The sequence below is a fragment of the Lissotriton vulgaris genome, chromosome 5 (genome assembly GCF_964263255.1).
Source record: "Lissotriton vulgaris chromosome 5, aLisVul1.2, whole genome shotgun sequence".
In the NCBI taxonomy this organism is placed as follows: domain Eukaryota; kingdom Metazoa; phylum Chordata; class Amphibia; order Caudata; family Salamandridae; genus Lissotriton; species Lissotriton vulgaris.
The window spans coordinates 114,301,655-114,323,265 of NC_141693.1; the positions used below are offsets into that span (position 1 = coordinate 114,301,655).

The 21,611-nt window shown below is 42.7% G+C and overlaps 1 protein-coding gene across 1 annotated transcript in view; it reads right to left on the minus strand.

The window, feature by feature from the left end:
* The window catches only part of ENTR1 (endosome associated trafficking regulator 1), a 261,223-nt gene that overhangs the window by 106,571 nt on the left and 133,041 nt on the right, over positions 1-21,611 (minus strand). The window contains exon 5 of the mRNA XM_086921025.1: positions 1,916-2,027. Coding sequence (XP_086777151.1) covers positions 1,916-2,027 — 112 coding nt within the window. The remainder of the gene's footprint in view (positions 1-1,915; positions 2,028-21,611) is intronic.

The following is a 21,611-nucleotide window of genomic DNA, read 5'->3' on the forward strand; positions in this document are numbered from 1 at the left end:
TCCAGGATCTAGATGTCTTTCTTACATTGGAAGCCCTTTCAAGCTAGCACGATCAGAAGAGATTCAGGTATTCGCGTTAGATCAACTAGGCGCCGGAATCTCAGTTTAACAAGTAGCAACACCAAAATAATTCCAGTTTCTTCGTTCATTAATATGCCATTGACATCGCCAACAAGGTGGTAATTTCACACACAAATGTTGCTTTGTAGCATTACTTTACATGTTAACTAAATCACTTGTTATAGATGGTGGAAAGATGAAAAACTGAGGCTGCCCTGTTGAGCTACCTACACATACTGTGCATTGCAGAACGCAGATAGCCCCCTCACCCTTCACGGCTTCTTGTACAAGGTCTTCACTCGGCTGCAGAAAGTATTGGCCGCTTATCGCCCTTTAACGGTGTCATGCCATATTTGTATGAAACAGGAGGGGATTTAAGCAACTTTATCCCCCTAAATCCACCGTAGTGTGTATGCCAGTGAAGTGCGACTAGTGTGTCATCTCTATTACATTCGATGGAGACTCGCCTTTGAGTCAACCAATAAAAACAAAACAATGCGGGTATTAATTCATCTAAAATTGAATCTTTTACGTGGGGCAAACTCCGAATTTGCTAGAGAGTTTTACAGAACTGTTTAATTTCACACTTAAGGGAGAAGAATGCGGTATACAGCCAGGAAGCACGACCTCCCCTCCCATTCGTAAATGTCACGCATAGCTAAATTGTCTTGTTATTGTAAATGCATTTATATAGCGCACACTGGGTGCATAGTTATTTCCGCGTGTCTTGGTTCCTTTTCCTTCAGGCACCACTGTAGACACGAGTGTAGTATTCGCAGGTGCCTCGAGGTCCCTGTGCTTCCCCTGGGCAGTGTGCTTGTATCACGGCCTGCTAAGCATCAGGTCCCAGGAGCACATTGTTTTGTGGCTGGAGGTGAGAAAGACCCCTGTGTCCTCGGGGTCGAGTCTCGAGCGCCCCTGGATAGCGCCTGCCCTCTCGGGCAGTGAATTGCAAAGCTGCACGTGCAGGTCGGTGTAAATCGGAGAGAAAGCAGCCTACGGGTGCCCCAGTCTGAGTTTGCCATTCACATTCAATTGTCACATGACTTCCTTGCTGGGTTTGACATGTCCCCGCTTCGGGGCATGTCTGAGGAGTCGGACTCAATTGAATGGAATAGAGAAACAGTCCAGGCTCCTGTTAATTAATATCTCAGGGTGATCAGAGAAGAATGCAATATACACATTCAGCATGCCGCACGCATGTTTTGTGTTTTTACCACCTACAGTGCTTTGATGCTATCAGTCGTTGGGCTCCTGCGCTTATAGCGCCCCTTCTGCAACAGGTTCACTGCCTCTGCCAAAAGTCTCAGTCGGGCCATACACAACAGAGGCGTTATCAGCAGCAATGCAGGAGGCGCATTGGCACCGGGCCCCACTGCACAGCTAATAATATCGGTTTTTTTTTTTACTGTGAAGTCAGGGGATGGGGTTCCATTTTCCTTATTAGACTGGGGCCCATCATATTCTTGCAACACGAATTATACAACAGAGTAGTGATGGTTTATTAAATTATATATATTGTGGGCATTTCAATCAAATGTGTCGTATGTTGCAACATTTTTATTTATGATTGGCTCTATAAAAACAAAAGGTGCTTCTTACAGGCATGTTTTCTTTAGGGCATGATTTTCAAAAATGTAAATTTTATGCATGAAAACGTGTTCTGTTGCAGTACTCATGTGGATGGATTTTTAATACTTTTGAAGATCTCATTATAGACAACGGCCACTGAAAATGTCATGCTTGCCTTCTGGTTGAAGTCACTCACAGAAGTACATTCATTCTTTATACAAGTGTATGCATAAGCCTTGCACTGATTTTTTGAGGTGCTCCTCAAGCCTGGTATAGACATTACCGTCATAGTCTTTAGATTCTGTTCCACCTGCTGTGCCATAGATTCCAATGCTTTTGCTTCCTTCTCTTCTGCCTCCTGTTTCTCTGCTAGTTTTTTTTCCAGGATTCTGATTCTTAAGGTAAAATAAAATAAACACATTTTACAATTATAAAGAATTTGTCTCGCTGGAAAATTCTAACAGCCGGTCATAATATCCTCCTCCCAACATTTCACATTGTATTGACAACGGTTTCACGAACCAACCTACAGTTATCAGCTATTTTTAAATAGAATACACAATAACAGAAATGACATATAAACAAATTCAGACTTAATTTATTTCAAAAACCTACAAAACTTGAAATGGCGTTCTGTAATAAATAAAAAACAAACTGTAAAAAAAGGGAAGGGGTAGGACAAATATTAAAATATTAGGAGAAGAAGGGGCGAAAGGAAAGCAGGCTTGCTAACAAGGTATCAAACAACTGCCAAACTACAGAATCCGTTTTCTTCCAAAATTGTGGCACACAAGGGGCTCGCCATGTTTTTTCCTCAGTGGAAAGGGCATATGGGGGCCACGTGTTTCTGGAGGCTTCTCGAAGTCTATAACTGCAGGATTACTGAGCTACAGAGACCTCGATCTTCTACTACAGCCAGCACAACAAGTTTGCCACTGAGATCTGACATCACAAGGTAATGGGCTACTCCTGAACTACACTTGAGTGAAGCAGCAACAATCATCTCAGTTAAGAGGAACTATGTGGAGGAAGGGAGAGAGAAAGAACGAAAGAGGAAGGGAGGGAGGAGAGAGTATACAGGCCATGAAGCATTCTCAGATTTTATATGTATATATATTTATATATATATTTTATGCTTTTATATACCTCAAAAATGAGAGTGGACCAACCATCATCAATACTTACAATGTGGTAGCGTCTCTAACATTTGTATATATAACATTTATTTATGTGTACTATGTATTTATTCAATTTATTTTGCGTATTTGCACATTGAACAAACAGAATTATTGTGGAATTTAACTGTGAAAAGTTGATGCTTACCTTTTGGTACTGGGTTCACTGTATTGTATTGAATTGGTGAGTCGCCATCAAATGATTGTTCGTTTTGCCAAGTAATGAGCACTTTAAATTTATAATCTTGTGATACACTCACACAAATTTTTTTTTTAAAAAGAAACAAGCATTTGCAATGCAATAGGTCTCGCATTGGTAAAAGTTATAGCTACTGGCGATGTAAATGGCAATGTTTCCTACCTATGTTTTATTTCTGCTATCGAGTGGTTGTGGGTATGCATGAGCTGTTTGATGTTTACAATCAGCAGGTTTGAAAATATCCAAACAAAAAGCAAGGTAATAAAGCGATGGAACAGGAGGCACAAAGTAAAACCCAAAAACCTGGATTAATCGCAGCTTCCGAGCTTAAGTAAATTGTGTGATATGAGGCAAATATATTATTTTACTGATAACACCTAAACTTGGCTGCAGCAGCAGCTAGACAGGTGGCATTTGTCGAGCAGGTGAGGTGGTTACTCCTCTAACTAAAGACAGACTGCAAACAATCACGTCCCTCAAAATGAGAGCTAGTTCTTATAAAGAATAATAAAGACACTGTTTTTGTCGAGGGGATGGCGAAGAAACAGATCAGTGGCAGCTGGTGAATTTTCTAATTGGTGTGGCAAAAACATGCATCATGAATTGCACTGAGCGAGGAAATATGAGCTGGTCTATCTCTCTCATTTGGAAGTAGAGAGGCTTCTGGCATTTATCTGCACAGTAGCACCGGTGGCCAACCGTACTATACGCCTAACTGCAAATGTGTTTCAACTGCACCCAGTGGGGGGTGGGGTGGGGGGGGGGGGGGCGGGGAGTCCACGCTGCCTTCCTACAGATACCTCACACGGGTGCTCGGACGACCTTTAAGATGGCGTCGAGCGGAAATGGGGGCCCCCAACAAGACAAGGGAAATTGGAGTTGGCACAGAGGGTACAGTCCTCTGCGCGGCCGCCACTCACACCGTGAGGGCGAGAGTTTTGGTAGTAGGGATCTGACACCGGTTGCGACCTTGCCGTTGCCCCTTAATGCTAGGATGTACAATTTTAATTTAGAATATATGCATTTGGAGGATGTTAGACTCGGCTAGGAAACCTTTGTATTAGAGATTTGTTAAGGTTAGCCAATGAACATGTCTTCATCGAAATGTAATAAATGAAAATTGTACTTGATATGAAACTTTTATTTAATGTTTTAATTTTGTTTCATATTTTAATAAATACGGCCGGGAGGGTGACTCCCTCCCGCCTTCCAAAAGTTCAGCAACTGCGTCCGACTTCCCATTCTTGGGGATTGTGTTGGGAGGGGGTGACAGGTATCCCGGCCATATGAAAACATACCAACAAGTCAAATGATGCAGTGTCAGACACCATTCAGACCACCTTCCACATTATATCCACTAATGTTCAAAGATACAATTGACATGTTCCAGGAGCAAGTTATTATCGGCCTCAAGAATTCAAATAAATCCACATACAAAACAAACAAGCATTGGAAATGCAATCGGCCTCGCATTAGAAAAGTTGGAGCTATTGGTTTTGTAAATGACACATCTGCACATAAAGTGGAAAGGACTACCGCGAACGTGTGCTTGTTGAGATTACAAATATTTTTGCTTTTGGCCAACTTTTTCTTACATTGGTGATAGAGCCATGGAGTCGGTCCAACAATAACGTGTGAAAAAAACATGTCAAAACAAAACTGGAATTGAGAATGCAAAAAGGCTGTTAGCCAACTCCAGACCTGTTGCTATTGCCAATGCTTGTTTGTGTTGTTTTATAGACGAGAGAGTCCCCAACAACCCCCCAGTTTCAGATTCACGAGAAAAACGGTTTAAGAGTTCGCTGATGAGAAATCAGCGCATTCATGGTCAGCAACAACTTGAACTCAGGAAATACTTATAAGTTCTTTGGGGTGGGAACTTCAAGAGGGCGTAAGCAAAGGAAATGCGGGAAGCTGTGGACCACAGGGGCCAATAATTACAGTCTATATAAGACTTCACGCGCGTATGCAAGTGTGCACAACCCTAATTTGCATGCCTAGAAGGGAGCACGAGAGCAGTAGAGAGACGCGCCCTTGATGTTCCACTTATCCATGCTGCCCATTACACGGCCGTCCGTGACCTTTCCCCTCCCATCTCCTTCCGGGTTCCTCTGCAGTGCAGGCAGCTTTGCTAAATGGCACCTAGCCCGGCTGAGGCGGACACGCCCGGGGAGAGGAATCCGCGGCCCCAGTGTCTGGGGCTAATGCACAGGCTGAGCCCATGCATGGCGCTGATGTGGGAGGTAGACGTGCATGGGGTGCAGGGAAGCGTCAGGGGGAGTAGGTGAGTGGCATTATGGTAATGTGGCGGGTCACTGGGACGTGCTCGGAGGGAGGTGGCAGCCGCTCAGTCGTGTAATTCAATAACCGAGGCTCACTTTCCGGGGTTCAAAGGGCGGCCCTACAGATTAGTAACGAGAAAAGTGAAATCCGTGTTTTCCTTTGTTGCTGCCTTTATTCATCTGCTCCATAAATGGGAGAAAAAAAATAGGATTGATAACAATTGGGCAAGAACATTTGTAATACAGCGCCAGTGGTAAGCAATAATGGCCCATAAATAAAAGGAACATTGGGCAAGGATCGTTAGTCCTGCGCGCCTTTGCCTTGCACCACGCAGAATGAAGCTGACGTCACTCGTACAATCCTGCTGTGGAATGCATTTCCTGCATACTACGCCCACCCGTGGTTTCCACTTTCAGCTGTTGTATTTCCAGTTCTGGCTGTTTTATCGTTATTGTTCTTCATGGCACTCCTGGGCGTAAAAAACAGCACATTGGCACTATATATAACAATAACATCAAAATAGTATGTGCACACTAGACGTAAAGAGAGTTTCTTCACTGGACGCTTAAGTAATTGTAGTCCAATGAATGACCTGTGCTCAGCACACGCTGGTACTGGAGTGTCAGAGATTCCCAAGTCGTCACGGAGGTTTGCTCAAATCAGCTGCTTTAGTAGTTGTGTAACAGAGGGCCCATGAAGTGTGGCTGTGGTTGTGCATCACGTGACCCCCAGCACCAGCTGCTTAAACAAGACAGAGGGCATTGCTGTGGGGAGAGGGGGGAGGAGAAATGCGACAGAGCGGCGATGAGGGAATGTGTGAAGCAGCAGGGGCCTTTGAAGTGAAGCTAAGCTTCACTTCAAAGGTGTGGGAGGAGTGCTGGGGAACAGATGGCTAGCGATTTGATGAAGTGCACGCGCATTTTAACTCATTGCGCTTGCGCATTGAGCTAAAATCGCACATGCGCTTCATCAAATCGCCAGTCTGGTTAAACACTGTTTAAGCCCCTATAGTCTCGCTCCGCTCGAGAACTAAAAAGAAAGCTACAAAGAAGAGCTTCAATACCACCAACTAATGACTAAAATAAAATATAACAAGGATATAGTGGTCAGAAACGCCGATAAAGGCCGCAACTTGGTACTGTGGAAAAGAGAAGATTATTTAAAGGAGGCAAAGAGCCAATTGAATGATAAATCTTGCTACTGTAATTGCAATAAACTGACTCTGAACACAGTGCAATCAACATACAAAATGAAATTGATGGCTTGGAGAGACATTGGCCTATTAACAACCGACGAATATAAATATTTATGGATTACCAACCCAACCACTCCTGTAATGTACTTTATTCCTAAGGTACACAAGGATGAAAGAAACCCCCCTGGGAGGCCGATTATTTCGGCTAGAAACAGCATTTTTGAAAACACCTCAAAATACGTCAATTCCTTTTTACAAGAACATGTCCATAAACTGGCCCCCAACTACAAGGACACAGGAGACTTTTTAGCAAAAATGACAAACTTCCTGTGGCAAGAGGATTGCCTTTTAATTAAACTGGATGTAACCTCACTTTATACGTCCATCAAACATAAGGATAGACTGAGAGCTCTACGATATTATCTGTCCAGGAGAGGGCCAAAATATGCTGAGCACACAAAAATGATTGTCATCATGGTTGAAATATGTTCAATGAATAAAATTAATATGTTTCAAAATGCATTACACCAGCAACTGAGAGGGGTGGCCATGGGAGCCAGCTTTTCCCCCAGCTACACATGTTTACACATGGACTGGTGGGAGGAGCTGGTTCTCATGGCAAACTACTCAGAAGTTTTAAACAACCATGTAAAATGGTGGTGGAGATTAATTGATGTTTTGTTTCTGGTTTGGCAAGGCACGGAGGGGAAGCACTCATGTTTATTGATTCAATTAACACCAATGTATTGAATCTAAACTTTACTGCCAGTATCAGTAAAACCAGCATAGTATTTTTGGATGTTGAAGTGTATGTTAACCAGGGCAGACTTGACACCAATCTACATAGAAAGCCCACAGACGGATATGCCATTTTACACACTAGTAGCTAGCATCCAAATCATTTGGTTCAAAGTATACCCTATGGTGAGCTACTCCGCATAAAAAGTATATGCAGTGACAGCAAAGTCCTGGAAGTGGCACAACTGGAATGTCTAGCTAGATTTAAAGAAAGAGGTTACAGCAAAAAATTTCTATCAAAAGCACTTACTAAAAGTAATTTGCGACAAAGGGAAACTCTATTGTGACAAAAACCGGAGAAAACTGCTATTGATGAAACCTCAAGTAGTTTTAGGTTTATCCTGGAATTCAACCAACAGGAGTCAGTTGTAAGGAATATCATTAACAAAAACTGGTAAGACAGGATCCAATAATTGGCAATTGGCCAAGAGGCCCTCAATAACATACAGAAGAAATGTTTCCATGAAAGATACTTGGGTGGATAATGACCCATGTGGTCCACCAGTTAAGGGATCCTGGTTAACCCAGAGATTGGGTTATTACAAATGTAAAATTTGTAAAGCCTGCCAGTATAGGGTGTCTACCACAAGTTATTCGACCCCCTTTGTTGTTTCTAATAGAGAAATCACAAAGGCCCTAAATTGTAAAACGGATCATGTGGTGTATGTGCTGGAGTGCCCGTGCAAATTGAGATATATTGGCAGTACCATCTTACAAGGCCATAAGCGGGTACTCCAGCACATAAGAGCCATCAAAAAAAATTATCAGGCCTATCCAGTGGCTCGGCATTTCCACAAGCTACATGAAAACAATCCAAAGGATCTCAAATATTTCCTCATTGATTCTGTGCCGAGAAATAAAAGAGGGCGGGATAGGGAAAAAACCCTCTGCCTATTGGAGATGCACTACATTCTCAATTTAGATACCAAGCATCCAAATGGATTAAATAGCTCTGAAGAATTACATGCCGGCCTGCACAAGCAATGGCTATTAGTTGTACAATGGTAAGCCGGTCAACCTAGTATATGAGCAGCTCTAGACCAATATAAATAAGGTGAATTTCTAAATGTGAACACAGCTGCTAAAATCCGCACTTAGTATTTATACTTTTCGATGTTTAAAAAAAAAACCCTAATTGTTTTTAATGTCACCATGCATGTATGCAACAGGTAATATTCACTTTCTTTATTTTTTATCTTTTATCTTAGCACTATTTAGCACATTGGAAACCAACCAACAGACATACCTACTTGCAACTACTAAGGATAAGGTATTAACCTATAATTTCAAGCCCAGACCATGACATAATGATGTGATATGTGAGGAGCATCAGTTCACAATAACTGCTTCTATGAATAAATAACTGGTTATTCAGATATATTTAATAAATGATTAACACAAAATAGGAACAATGGTTATGGATTTATCCGTGTAATTGAAGCATTCTCAGATTTTATATATATATATATATATATATATATATATATATATATATATATATATATATATATATATATATATATATATATTTATATGCTTTTATATACTTAAAAAATTAGAGTGGACAAACCATTATCAATGCTCACAATGTGGTAGCGTTTTGAAGAATATAATGAGGTTCATTATAATGATTTTAAAAGCACTGGCACATTTAAGCACTTTCAATTTGTTTTCACTAGGAAAAAAAACAGAACGTTTACAGTATTGTATTATTTATATGCAGCTGTTTCTGGGCTAACGTATTTTACACAGAATTTTTTAAACAAATAATGATTATTTATTTTGTTACAAAAATGGTTGATTTTAATACAAAAAAGTATTTTACGATTATTTGTATATCAACTGAAAGCCCAATTTGCACAAAACGTAGCATATAAATGTATAAAGAGTGTTTTGTCTATTTCTATAATGAGAGGTACTCACGTGATTCACTAATGCAAGCACTGTCACTTTAAAAAATGCCTTCTGGGTAAACACAAACTGTCGAGTGAACAAGCGGCGTTCGCGCTGCGAAACGCGTCTCAGACACTTGGGCAAATAAAAAATTAACGAGCACGAAATTTGGGTCCGTGTCCTGCTTTGACTGCTTTGCGTGAATCGATACGTGGCGGTTGTGCAGGATTTGCAAGATATTTGACTGGTTGTTCCGAACGGGACCCCTCCTCGGATATTGGGCCGGCGGTGAAAAACTGAGCCGTCTTCCGGGTTTACTCGGGGATAATTGCAAGTCCTGGAAAGGAGATACCGCGGCCCCCCCAGCACCGAAGTATATCCATTGTGTACCTGAAGAGCTACAGCACGAAGACACCGGCTGGCTGTGAGTGTTCTCACTCGCATACAAGGCAAGGAGTTAGAGGGCTCAAGCGACAGGTACTGAGCTAATCGGTATTGCGGGGTGGCGGAGTGTGCTAGGCTGTTTTAAGATACGCGGGAAACAGAACGTCAGAAACCCGCTTCTCAAGACACAGCCATATACAATCAAACAAACCCAAGATGTCGAGCGACATTGTTAAAGAAAGGGAGGCAGCAGCCACGGGAATGTTCAAAGATGTCCTTTCAGTGAGCTCTACTGCAAAACCTAATGAAGCTGCTACAATACCTAAACCTGACTCCGTGGCATATAAAATGAAAATACTAGAAAAGAAAAAGAAAATGGAAATGTCTAAGTGGTGGGAGTCAAGGTCCCTACAAAGCTATATTGAGGTGGGTAGAATCCCACTGGGGCTCCGGATTTTAACTGCACCTACTTATGAAGAACCGCATCCTGAATTAATGCGTGAGTGGGCAGAAGTTAACTTAGACTCATCACGAAGACTGACCTCATTATTAATCAAGTACGCTGACATAGATAGGGCACGCTTATTAACAGAAATAGACGCCCTTAATGAAGAGTTGGCCTCCAGGGTCAAGACGATGAAATTGCCAAATTACGGAGAGAGATGACTAACCGTTAAAGAAAGAAGAAGACAAAATAAAGGATAGAAAGACCCACAAGTTTCAACGCGACAAAGTTGATTATGAAATAGGACAGATTTTCACCTTTGCTCGCAAATATGATTCAGTACGCAAAACCCATCAAAAACAAGGCCAAAGCAATGCCAACAAAATTGGCAGTCGACAAAGGAGAACAGATGAGGATGCTGCCACAACATCTAGCGATCAGTTTACATCAAACAGTGAAGATGATTCTGAGCTGAGGAACTCCCCGAGTGGCCCAACTGGGTCTGGACCATCGCCGGGGGAAGAAATGAAGATTTTAGCCGCCCAAAGAATGGCAACTTTGAGGCCAATGACCCGTTCGCAAACGCACAGAAGCGGGAAAACAACAAGCGGAAACAGAGACGCTACGCAGCAAAACGCAAATCCAAATCAACCAAGACGGAAACGAAATTACTGGAGAAAGAAGTAATGCAAACAGTAATCAACCTATCCAATTTAAAATTAACAACTAAAGAAAAAAATACTTTAAGTCTTGGATTATCATACTGTCCACCAAACAACTTTGATTACCCATATATCCGGATGGATATATATAAAGGAGTGAGAAAATTAAAACTCAAGAAACTGTACGCAATGAAACAAAAACAACGGTCAAATGAAGACTCTGATGATTCTCTCATGGCAGTAACACCATCGGGATCCAACATTGAATTCGAGTTAGAGGAACTCTGGAATCAAGATAATGCTCAGGCTGGAACACATAATCCCTTGATTACCAACACGTCAAACAAAGGGGCAGGTTTAACGAATTTCAAACCTAAATCAAAATATTGCCCTATCATGTTACATGATGCCATAGACACTTTCCACGAAGTCATTACTAAAAAATTTAAAAAGTTGAATAAAAAAATAGGAACAAGTACAAGCATTCAGAAACATCGTAATCAGGACCATAAGTACTTCCAATTGATGAAAAAATTGAGTAACAACAAAGAAGTCGTAATCCGAAACAGTGATAAGGGAGGAAATATAGTCCTTTGGGCACATGACAAATACATGAAGGAGGCCATGTGCCAATTGAACGATAGACAATGTTATACACGAACTGATGTTGGTAAATTAAAAGAAATGTATCGAGCCTATTACAAAAAACTATCAGGCTGGCGCAAAAAGCAACTCATAAGTGAGAATGAATATCGGTACTTAAAAAATGATAATCCAACTGTACCCACGATATATTTCATACCTAAAATATATAAGAACAACAAAAAACCTCCAGGACGTCCTATAATCAGTGCTAGGAATAGTATCCTAGAAAAAACTTCAGTATATGTGGACTTTTTCCTCCAGGATTACGTAAAATCATTACCATCCTATGTTAGGGATACAAGCGACTTCTTAAACAAAATAAAGAACTTTGTATGGAATATACTATGATGGCAATAGATGTATCTTCGTTATACATCAGTATAATACATGAGGACGGCATTCAAGCTGTGGAATACTTTTTAAAGGACAGAGAGCCAATGTATAAACAACATAATGAGATGCTGTTGGCTATGATACAGTTTTGTTTGTATAACAACATATTCATGTTCAATCATCTTCTATATTGTCAAACACAGGGAGTAGCCATGGGGGCCAGCTTCTCCCCAAGTTATGCTTGCCTGCATATGGGCAAATGGGAGAAGCTGGTCCTTGGTGGAATACATGAGGATATAATGTCAACCAATGTTAAATTGTGGCTGAGATTTATAGATGACCTGTTTGTAATTTGGCATGGAACTAGAGTGGAAGCTGAAATGTTTTTGGTCAAACTTAACAACAATGATCTTAATTTAAGATTAACTGCAGATATTAGCAACTCTAGGGTCAGTTTCCTGGATACTGAAGTGTATATTGATAACAATACCATACAAACTACCTTATACCGTAAAAAAAAACTGCAGGAAACTCGGTACTGCATGCCTCTAGTTCACATCCTTGCCACTTAGTGAATAGCATTCCCTATGGAGAAATGCTTAGGATAAAAAGGGTATGCAGCACTCAGGAAGAATTACACAAGGCCCAAACATTGAGTAAACAACGTTTTCTAGCCAGAGGCTACTCCAGACGAATGATTGACAAAGCCATTGCCAAAACAACATCAATAGCCAGGGATACTTTATTGGTTAGTAAGAAAGACAGGGAGCAGCATAAATCTCAAACAAATGAAGAGGACAAAAATGTTCGCCTCATATTAGGATACAGCAAACAACATAAAACAATCCATAAAATCATTCAGGATGAATGGCCCGTACTGCTTAATGACCCCGTATTAGGACCCCTGCTGCCGCAGAGGGTGTCCATTACATACAGTTGGGCTCCCTCAATGAGGGATTGTCTTGTTGTATCTGACCCTGAAATCATAAAAAACCAGTTTGGTATCAAAATTTGAAAGGCTTTAAAAAATGTACATCATGCAAAGCCTGTACACACGGGACTAATACTAAAACATACCTTAGTCCATTCAAGACAAGACCATATACAATAAATAAAATGATAAATTGTAAAACTGAATATTCTGTATATGTGGTAACCTGCCCATGTGGATTAATCTACATAGGCTCAACTAAACTACAAGCACACGTCAGAATACTCCAGCATCTCCGAGCAATAACGAATACAGACAGCACATACCCGGTGGCCCGACATTTCAAGGCATGCCACGGATCGAACAATAAAGGGCTGTCATTATCTCATAGATGCAATCCCTCCAAACAGACGAGGAGGAGATAGGGAGAACAAATTAAGAAAGCTGGAGACCAGATACATTTTATGGTTAGATTCAAAGCATCCGAATGGATTGAACCTAACGGAAGACTTATATACTTGTCTAGAATAGGGACTACAGAAGAAATTGGTCCTCAGTGATCAACAAATATAACCAGTTTAAAAACCAATATATATGCATGTTTTGCACCCTTTACAAAACATTAAAGAAACATATACTATTTCTAAAAAAGTGTTGGTGTTGACAATATTTTACATATTTATATGAATAATCTTTTATACTAACGATTTTAAATATTTGTAAATATCTTAGGATTTTGTTAGAATTTTTTAAGTATTACATTACTATTTATAGATCAGATCAAGTATAATGTTTTGTATGAAAGGGAGAGAACAACACTGTTATATATTTTTATAACATGCATCTAGGTTGGTGAAAATTTAGTCACCGTTGTGGTACAGTTTGATAGTTAATTTTATGAGATCGATGTCGAATGCTGCTATTTGTGATTTAAGAAATGAAATAATCTAGAATAATCAACAATAATGAACAGTTGGAATATGAGTTGGTTTATATTTATAACAGAGATAACAGTAGCAAATTAAGATCAATTTGGTTTTGAAGAATATAATGAGGTTCATTATAATGATTTAAAAGCACTGGCACATCCAAGCACTTTCAATTTGTTTTCACTAGGAAAAAAGACAGAACGTTTACAGTATTGTATTATTTATATGCAGCTGTTTCTGGGCTAACGTATTTTACACGGAATTTGTTAAACAAATAATGATTATTTATTTTGTTACAAAAATGGTTGATTTTAATACAAAAAAGTATTTTACGATTATTTGTATATCACCTGAAAGCCCAATTTACACAAAACGTAGCATATAAATGTATAAAGAGTGTTTTGTCTATTTGTATAATGAGAGGTACTCACGTGATTCACTAATGCAAGCACTGTCACTTTAAAAAATGCCTTCTGGGAAAACACAAACTGTCGAGTGAACAAGCGGCGTTCGTGCTGCGAAACGCGTCTCAGACACTTGGGCAAATAAAAAATTAACGAGCACGAAATTTGAGTCCGTGTCCTGCTTTGACTGCTTTGCGTGAATCGATACGTGGCGGTTGTGCAGGATTTGCAAGATATATATATATATATATATATATATATATAACCGCTTATTTCCACAGCTCCTCCAGGTATGAAAAACACGAGCCCCAGTGCATCCAAAGGTTTTATTTTAGCAAAAACGGCAACAGATTAACTCAACGCGTTTCGGGATAGTCTCCCTTGCTCACGAGTCAAGTTGTGTGAATTCCATTGGAGTAAATTATACAACATGTGACAAATAAACATAAACAAAAGACTGCCGCGATTTATGTAAACAAAGCGGTAGCTAGGGAATGTTTCCTCTGAATACAATACATTGTTCGTAAACATGGTTAAATTAACTAAATGGCATTTTGCTGTGAATTCATGTGTGTAATGCTGTATTTACAAAAAGGCACAACTTTGTTTAGCAATTAATTCTATTTGTTTGGCAGCCGCTGAAACTTCACTAAGTGTGCGCAAAGTAAAATTGGGATTGTTTGCCCGGAGGGGCGACACTGATTTGTAATTAATTTTGGAAGGCAATGTAAAACAAAACGCGTTTGCCCACATGGGCTATATTATTAATTGATAATTGGTTTGCGCGATGTGTATAATATATAGTTGGAAGAACAGAGTTTATATGAATAATAGGACTGCCCACAGGGGCGTTACCTGTTTAACTTTCAAGATAATACTGTATACTATGAGTGTCTTTCGATAAGTTCTTCCGCCTATCTTTTTTGCGCAGCATACAACAGCTAATTGCTAAACAAAGCTGTGCCTTTTTGTAAATATAGCGTTACAAACAAAGAATTGCTAAACAAAGTTGTGCCTTTTGTAAATACAGCATTACACACATGAATTCACAGCAAAATGCCATTTAGTTAATTTAACCATGTTTACGAACAATGTATTGTATTCAGAGGAAACATTCCCTAGCTACCGCTTTGTTTACATAAATCGCGGCAGTCTTTTGTTTATGTTTATTTGTCACATGTTGTATAATTTACTCCAATGGAATTCACACAACTTGACTCGTGAGCAAGGGAGACTATCCCGAAACGCGTTGAGTTAATCTGTTGCCGTTTTTGCTAAAATAAAACCTTTGGATGCACTGGGGCTCGTGTTTTTCATACCTGGAGGAGCGTGTGGAAATACGAGGTGATTGCAGGGCTCGCCACCCAGCACGAGCCCCCATCGTGAGAGGTTGGGTCAAGGCGACGTTTCAGCGTTTGCGGAAACCAAATGATTATATATATATATATATATATATATATATATATATATATATATATATATATATGCTTTTATATACTTAAAAAATTAGAGTGGACAAACCATTATCAATGCTTACAATGTGGTAGCGTCTCTAACATTTGTATATATAACATTTATTTATTTGTACTATGTATTTATTCTATTTATTTTGCGTATTTGCACATTGAACAAACAGAATTATTGGGGAATTTAACTGTGAAAAGTTGATGCTTACCTTTTGGTACTGAGTTCACTGTATTGTATTGAATTGGTGAGTCGTCATCAAATGGTTGTTCGTTTTACTAAGTAATGAGCACTTAACATTTATAATCACGTGATACACTCACACAAAAAAATTTAAAAAGAAAGAAAAAAAGTGTAACCTTTAAAAACGAAAGGCCAATGGTCAATGCGCGTCATGTGATCAAGTCCCCAGGGAGGGATGGAACGTGTAATGGCTGCCGTTTGATGTGAGAAGATTGAATATATCATGCGGTATTTTAAAAGAATCAGGTGGTCCGTGCTCTTTTTCAACCGATTGCCAGTGAAGGTATAGCTGTGAAGAAGAGCTTTGGTAGATATATATATATATATTTATTTATATTACCTACTGGCGGTCGCCAGTAGGTAGTTATAGTTAGGACCTAGTTTCCATAGGAAATCCGCAACATTCTATTTGGAATAACTTTGGCGCCGGTCGACGAATACATGCCAAATTCTTCAAGAAAATGGCCTGCTCCGCTCCGCTCCTTCCCTGAAAGTTTGGGGGTGATTCGTGAAGCGGGGGCTGAGAAAAAAGGGGGGTGCCAAAACGTGTTTTCCCATGCAATTTTCCATAGGGACCTTTAGCCAGGGCTACAGTCCGAACGGCTGAACGGAATTACACCAAATTAGGCAAAAAGGTAGAGTTCGGTTAGCAGATTACCCTTTTTTTTAGTATTACATATGTTTATTGAGGGTACAACAGGTGGTAATACATATTGGCATTTCCAAAATGAGAAAACTGTTTGGGCGCAGACCCACCACACAGTGTTGAGGAGTGCCCAAAACCTGACCACTTAATGAGAATGCAAACTAATACACAGCAAGCCGCCTACAACCCAACCAGGGCCGGTCGCGTCATAAACCTAAGGTGGTTGGTGCGTTTCCCTGATGCATAGCTTTCCCCCCTTCCACTGAGAGGCCAGAGTTCTAGATGACCTGCGTCACCGTCGTTGAAAGTCTGGTGCCACGTCTGCAAGCTCTGGTAGCTGTCATTATTGCTTACTCGTCAGCTGAGGCCCCTCGCCCTAAAGAGTTCAAAAACTAACTCAAGACCAAACAGGCAAGAAAAGGTAGGACGGACCTGTCGTAAACAATCGCAGTGTCTCTCAAACCCCGAACCCTCGTCCCCCTTCCCCAACTCACCCCTCCCCCCCAAAACACCATCCCCACCCCCACCCCCATGGTCCATGGTTCCTTTGTGTTCCGGCCGGGGGCCTACAAAGTCTGTGATGGCAGATCACTGAGAGTTTGGTTCCGTGTCGGTATCCGTCAATCTCAAAAGCCGGAGGTATTTGGGACAGGTTACCTCCGTGAACTCAGACGCCAATAGGGAAAAGAATGGTTTCCACAGTTCTGCATAGCGCGCTCCCTCCCCCGCTCTTGATAGGGACAGTTTTCCATCCCCAGAACCATCCACAAACGATGTAGCCATCCCAGGTGTGTGGGGACATGCTTGGATCGCCAATGCGCCACAATATTCTGCACAGCCGATCCCAGTGCGATCACAATCAGTCGACCTCTCCGTGATTTCAGTGGATACGTCAGCGCGTTAGGTAACCCCAGGAGCACGTATGCAGGGAAGTGTGGGATGTCTGTTTCAAAGTGTGTGTCTACCTCCTTCAAAATCTGGTTCCAGTATTCCTGTAGAAGTGGGCAGTTCCAGAGTATATGTGTCAGTGTGCCAATCTGGCCACAACCGCGCCAGCACAAGGGGTCTTGCTTGCTGTCCATTTCATACAGTCTTTCGGGGGTGTAATACCAGAAGGATGCAATTTTCGTAAGTGTGTCCGTGAGACCCATGTGGTAGGCTGAGTGTCGCGCCCTGTAATAGACTCCCTCCCACTCTTTGTGTGTCAGAGTTCTCCCCAGCTCCCTCTCCCAGCGCACTCTGCCCGCGTTATATGTGTATTGGTGTTTCTGCATCAGCATTTTATAGAGGTCTGTGATCAATTGTTTGTCAGTGTTGCAGGAGATTAGCCAACGTTCAAATTTGGTCAGGTGTCTATCCGCCATCGGCCTCACTGTGGTGCCTAGTGCCCAATGCCTCACCTGCAGGTAGCGGAGCCTTTCCGTCTCCGGCAGACCAAATTCTTGTCGAAATTGCTGGAAGGGAATCACCCCTTCCGAGTCGTAGACATGATGGAGAGCCCGGCAGCTGGCAGGCTTCCAGCGCGCAAACGCCTTCTCATCCAGCCCTGGATGGAACTCCGGATTCCCTATGATGGGTGTAAGGGGGGAGGGGTGGGTGGTAAACTCCTGACTAATCCCCACTCGATCCCAAATTTCTAGGGGAACCCGTGTAACGAAGAATGCATAGAGATTGGGCTGCCTATATTCTCGTCTCATGAAGGGGATTTCCTGCAAAGTCCATCCCGCTACAGCCTGATCTTGAAACAACCAATGTTTCCCTGACTCCCACCTGACCCATTCTACTAGAAAGCGGAGTTGGGATGCTTGAAAATATGTCGCAAGGTCTGGTATCCTGATTCCGCCTGTTCTGGGGCCAGCATGGCGATCTGGCGTTCCAGACGGGGTTTCCGCCCGTTCCAGATGAATTGGGACAGGTCGGACTGTTTGTTTTATCCAACCTCGAGTTGGTGCAAGAGGGATCGTTCGAAAAAGGTACAGGATTTGGGGGAGGATTGTCATCTTTACTGCAGCCACCCTACCCAGCCTGGACAGCGGATAATATTTCCATCGGCCCAGCTTGTTTCTGATCTTCTGTCGCAGCTTGGTGTAGTTGACATCTACTGATTCCTGAAGGGAGGGTGCTAATTGAATCCCCAAGTAAGGGACCGTGTCCGACGTCCACGGTATGGGGAACAGTGCCTGTAGGTGAGTGCGAGTAGAGGGGTCCAGAGAGGGATCAAGGGCCACCGTTTTGTCATATTGAGCTTAAAGCCAGAGACACTGCCGAACCTTTCTAGGACCGCTATGCACGCCGGCAGGGAGCTCCGGGGTTTAGCGAGGGAAATCAGCACATCGTCGGCATATAGGCTAACGATGTGGACGCTGCCTCCAAACTTGATACCCTGTATCTCCGAATCAGAGCGCAGGAGGTGTGCAAGAGGCTCCATATACAGGGCGAACAAAAGTGGGGATAATGGACACCCCTGCCTGGTGCCACGTTCGATGTCGAATCGGGGGGACGTGCACCCATTGACACAGACCGCCGCTGTCGGGAATTTGTAGCAATTAAACACTATTACGGAATTTAGGCCCTATCCCTGTTTTGAGTAGTACCTTTTCCAAGTAGGGCCAGTGTACCCTATCAAATGCCTTTTCGGCGTCAATGGTCAGCATCATGTACTCTCCTTCCGTTCGTGCGGCTTTTTCTAAGAGGTGTCAGGCCCGTTTCGTATTATCCGTCGTCTGGCGTTCCGGAATAAATCCGGATTGGTCCGGATCAATCAACCCCCCCATATATGGTCCCAGTCTGGAGGCGAGGATCCCTGTATACAGCTCGAGGTCCACGTTTAAGAGGGAGATAGGTCTATATGCTCCGCACTCAACCGGGTCCTTACCTGGCTTAGGGATCACTGCGATGGATGCCTCCAACAGATCCCTATGGATCGCTCCTTCTTTAGCGAAGGAGGTGAAGAGTCGAGCGAGTAGGGGGGCTATTTGGCAACAGAATGTTTTGTAAAAACTCACCGGAAAACCGTCCGGGCCCGGGGCTTTTCCTAATTTGAGCTGGGAGATGGCCGAGATCACCTCCTCCGGCCGAATGTCTTTTTCCAGGCAGTCTATTTGTTCCTGCGTCAGCTTCGGCAGGGGGACACTCGCCAGGAACTCAGACTCCGCTTCCGGGCCGGTGGGGTCAGCTTTGCACAAGTCCGCGTAGAATGACCTGAAGGCCTCGGCTATGTCTTGATTCCAGTCTACTGTGATGCCATCACCCCCTCTTATCTCCCTGACTTCTCTACGCTGCGTGACTTCGTGAAGTTTGTGCGCCAGCAAGCGCCCTCACCGGTCTCCGCCTGTATAATAAGCGTGGTGCAACCGTAATGCTGCGTACTCCGCTCTGTCGAGGTCGAGCGCTGCGAGCTGTTGTCTGACCGCTTTTAACTGCCGCCAGATTCTCGGAGCCCCCGTTCTCCGGTGCATCTGTTCTAACTCTCTAGTTTGCAGTGTAAGTTCCTCCCTCTTAGCTTGACGTTCTGAGTTTTCAGCCGTGGAAAGTGAAATGAATTCCCCCCTAAGAACTGCCTTCAGTGCGGACCATTGTGTGGAGAGAGTGACCTTTTTTTTAAAAATGGTGTAAATCCGTTCAGTAGTTCTGGAGAAAAGTAAAATCATAGATGAAGTACTCTGTACTGTACTCTGTACCTTCCCGAGCACGGGCTTCATGCTAATTGGCTGTCAACACTCCAAACCAGGAAATGTTGGCAGCCATCTTGTGCCTCGGTATAACCGAGCCATAAGAAAGCAGTAAAACAAACGTGCAAAACACGAAAAGGGGGCAGGGTAGGAACACCCTGACCCCCTAGGCCTGCTCAGGGGGTCCCACAAGGACCCCCAAGGCCAAAAGTGCGAACTGGTGTAGGCTGGATGTCAATGCTTTGCCCCTGGGTCCCCCAAGGAGTTATTAAAGCCCCAAGAGCTAGGGCCAGGACTTATGTTAATGCTGGGTTGATGTTCAGGCCGATGGTTTCGCGCCCAGTGTGCTTATGGCCTAGTGTTAATGCCCCTGTTAATGGTGGGCATCCCCGTGCGTTATACTGCTGAGGCCGACTGCCCCTCTAGGGAAGTGTTAGTCGCCCGAGAAGATATTTAGGGTTGCCCTAATGAAATGTTTATTCCTGCCCAGTGACCAGGTCATAGGAAATGTTTGATTGGTTGTGACCGGTTATTACCGTTACTAATGCCAATGTATATTGATGTTTCACGCCTGGTAGGTGATCCTACGCTAATTCCAGGCGGTTATACAAATAAGGTTGTGGGCCTCTGCGGACGTTATTTACCTGCCTAAGTGAGCCGAATGTACGCACTGGTGAGGTGCGCAATGTGTTGGATGCCCAGGGTATTGCTCAGGAATAATGCGCCAGTGTTGATATGCTTATGGTTAAATGCCTAACGTCACAGCGTAATGTGTATGCCTAAGGTTCTATTGCATACAAGGTGCCTACTACCCTGATGAGATGGTCATCTCCCTGGCCTAAGGTGATGAGACCGATATCTAATGTTGATGTGCCCTTTTACTGCAGGTGTCCGGCCCCGGGCTGGCCTGACGTGTCATTCCAGGCCCCGGTTTACATCCCATGTTTATGAGAAAACCTGCTGCTTTATTACAGGTGCTCCTGTCTGTTGGGATTTGCTGTGATGCCAGGAAGCTTTTCCTTTACAGGGGTCGGTTTGGAGTTACACTGCATGGGGTGTCCTGATGCTAAAGTTGTACTTTGTAGTTACAGTCTACTGCTAAGGATGAGAGCCTGAGTTGGGCCCGCCATAGTGACCCCAGGTTTAATGACAATTTAATCATCTTCTTTATTTCAGCCATGGACCTATGGACTCAGCCCTTACTTCCCGTGTAAATAATCCCCCTGATACACTTGGCTCTGGTGTCAGTTGGCGCCATGTTGTGATACCACTGTTGATGCATTTTTGCCTTGCAGGTTGGAGATATACTAAACTACTTACTAATTTTCCAACTCAAGCTGGTGTCCTGCCTTTCTTGTGGTGTGCCTGGTGTGTCGTCTGGGGGTACTGCGTGAGTGCTTCACATGTCCTCCAAAGTTTGGCCTGCCCGCTTGGTTCCATGCTACCCCCTTGGAGATTTGGTAACCCCATTTCTTACAGTGCCTATTGAGGTTAATGTTTCCTGTCTTCTAGCCGATCTTAAAAGAACATGATCAGTCTTTGTTAATCAATTAATGTGCAAAAAAAAGTGAAAATTGTAAAGTGTAAAAATGACATACAAATCAGCTGTAAACATTCGGGAAATAAAACTTACATTTGGGTGGACTGAGCCCAGTCACACTGCTCTTATATTCAGTAAG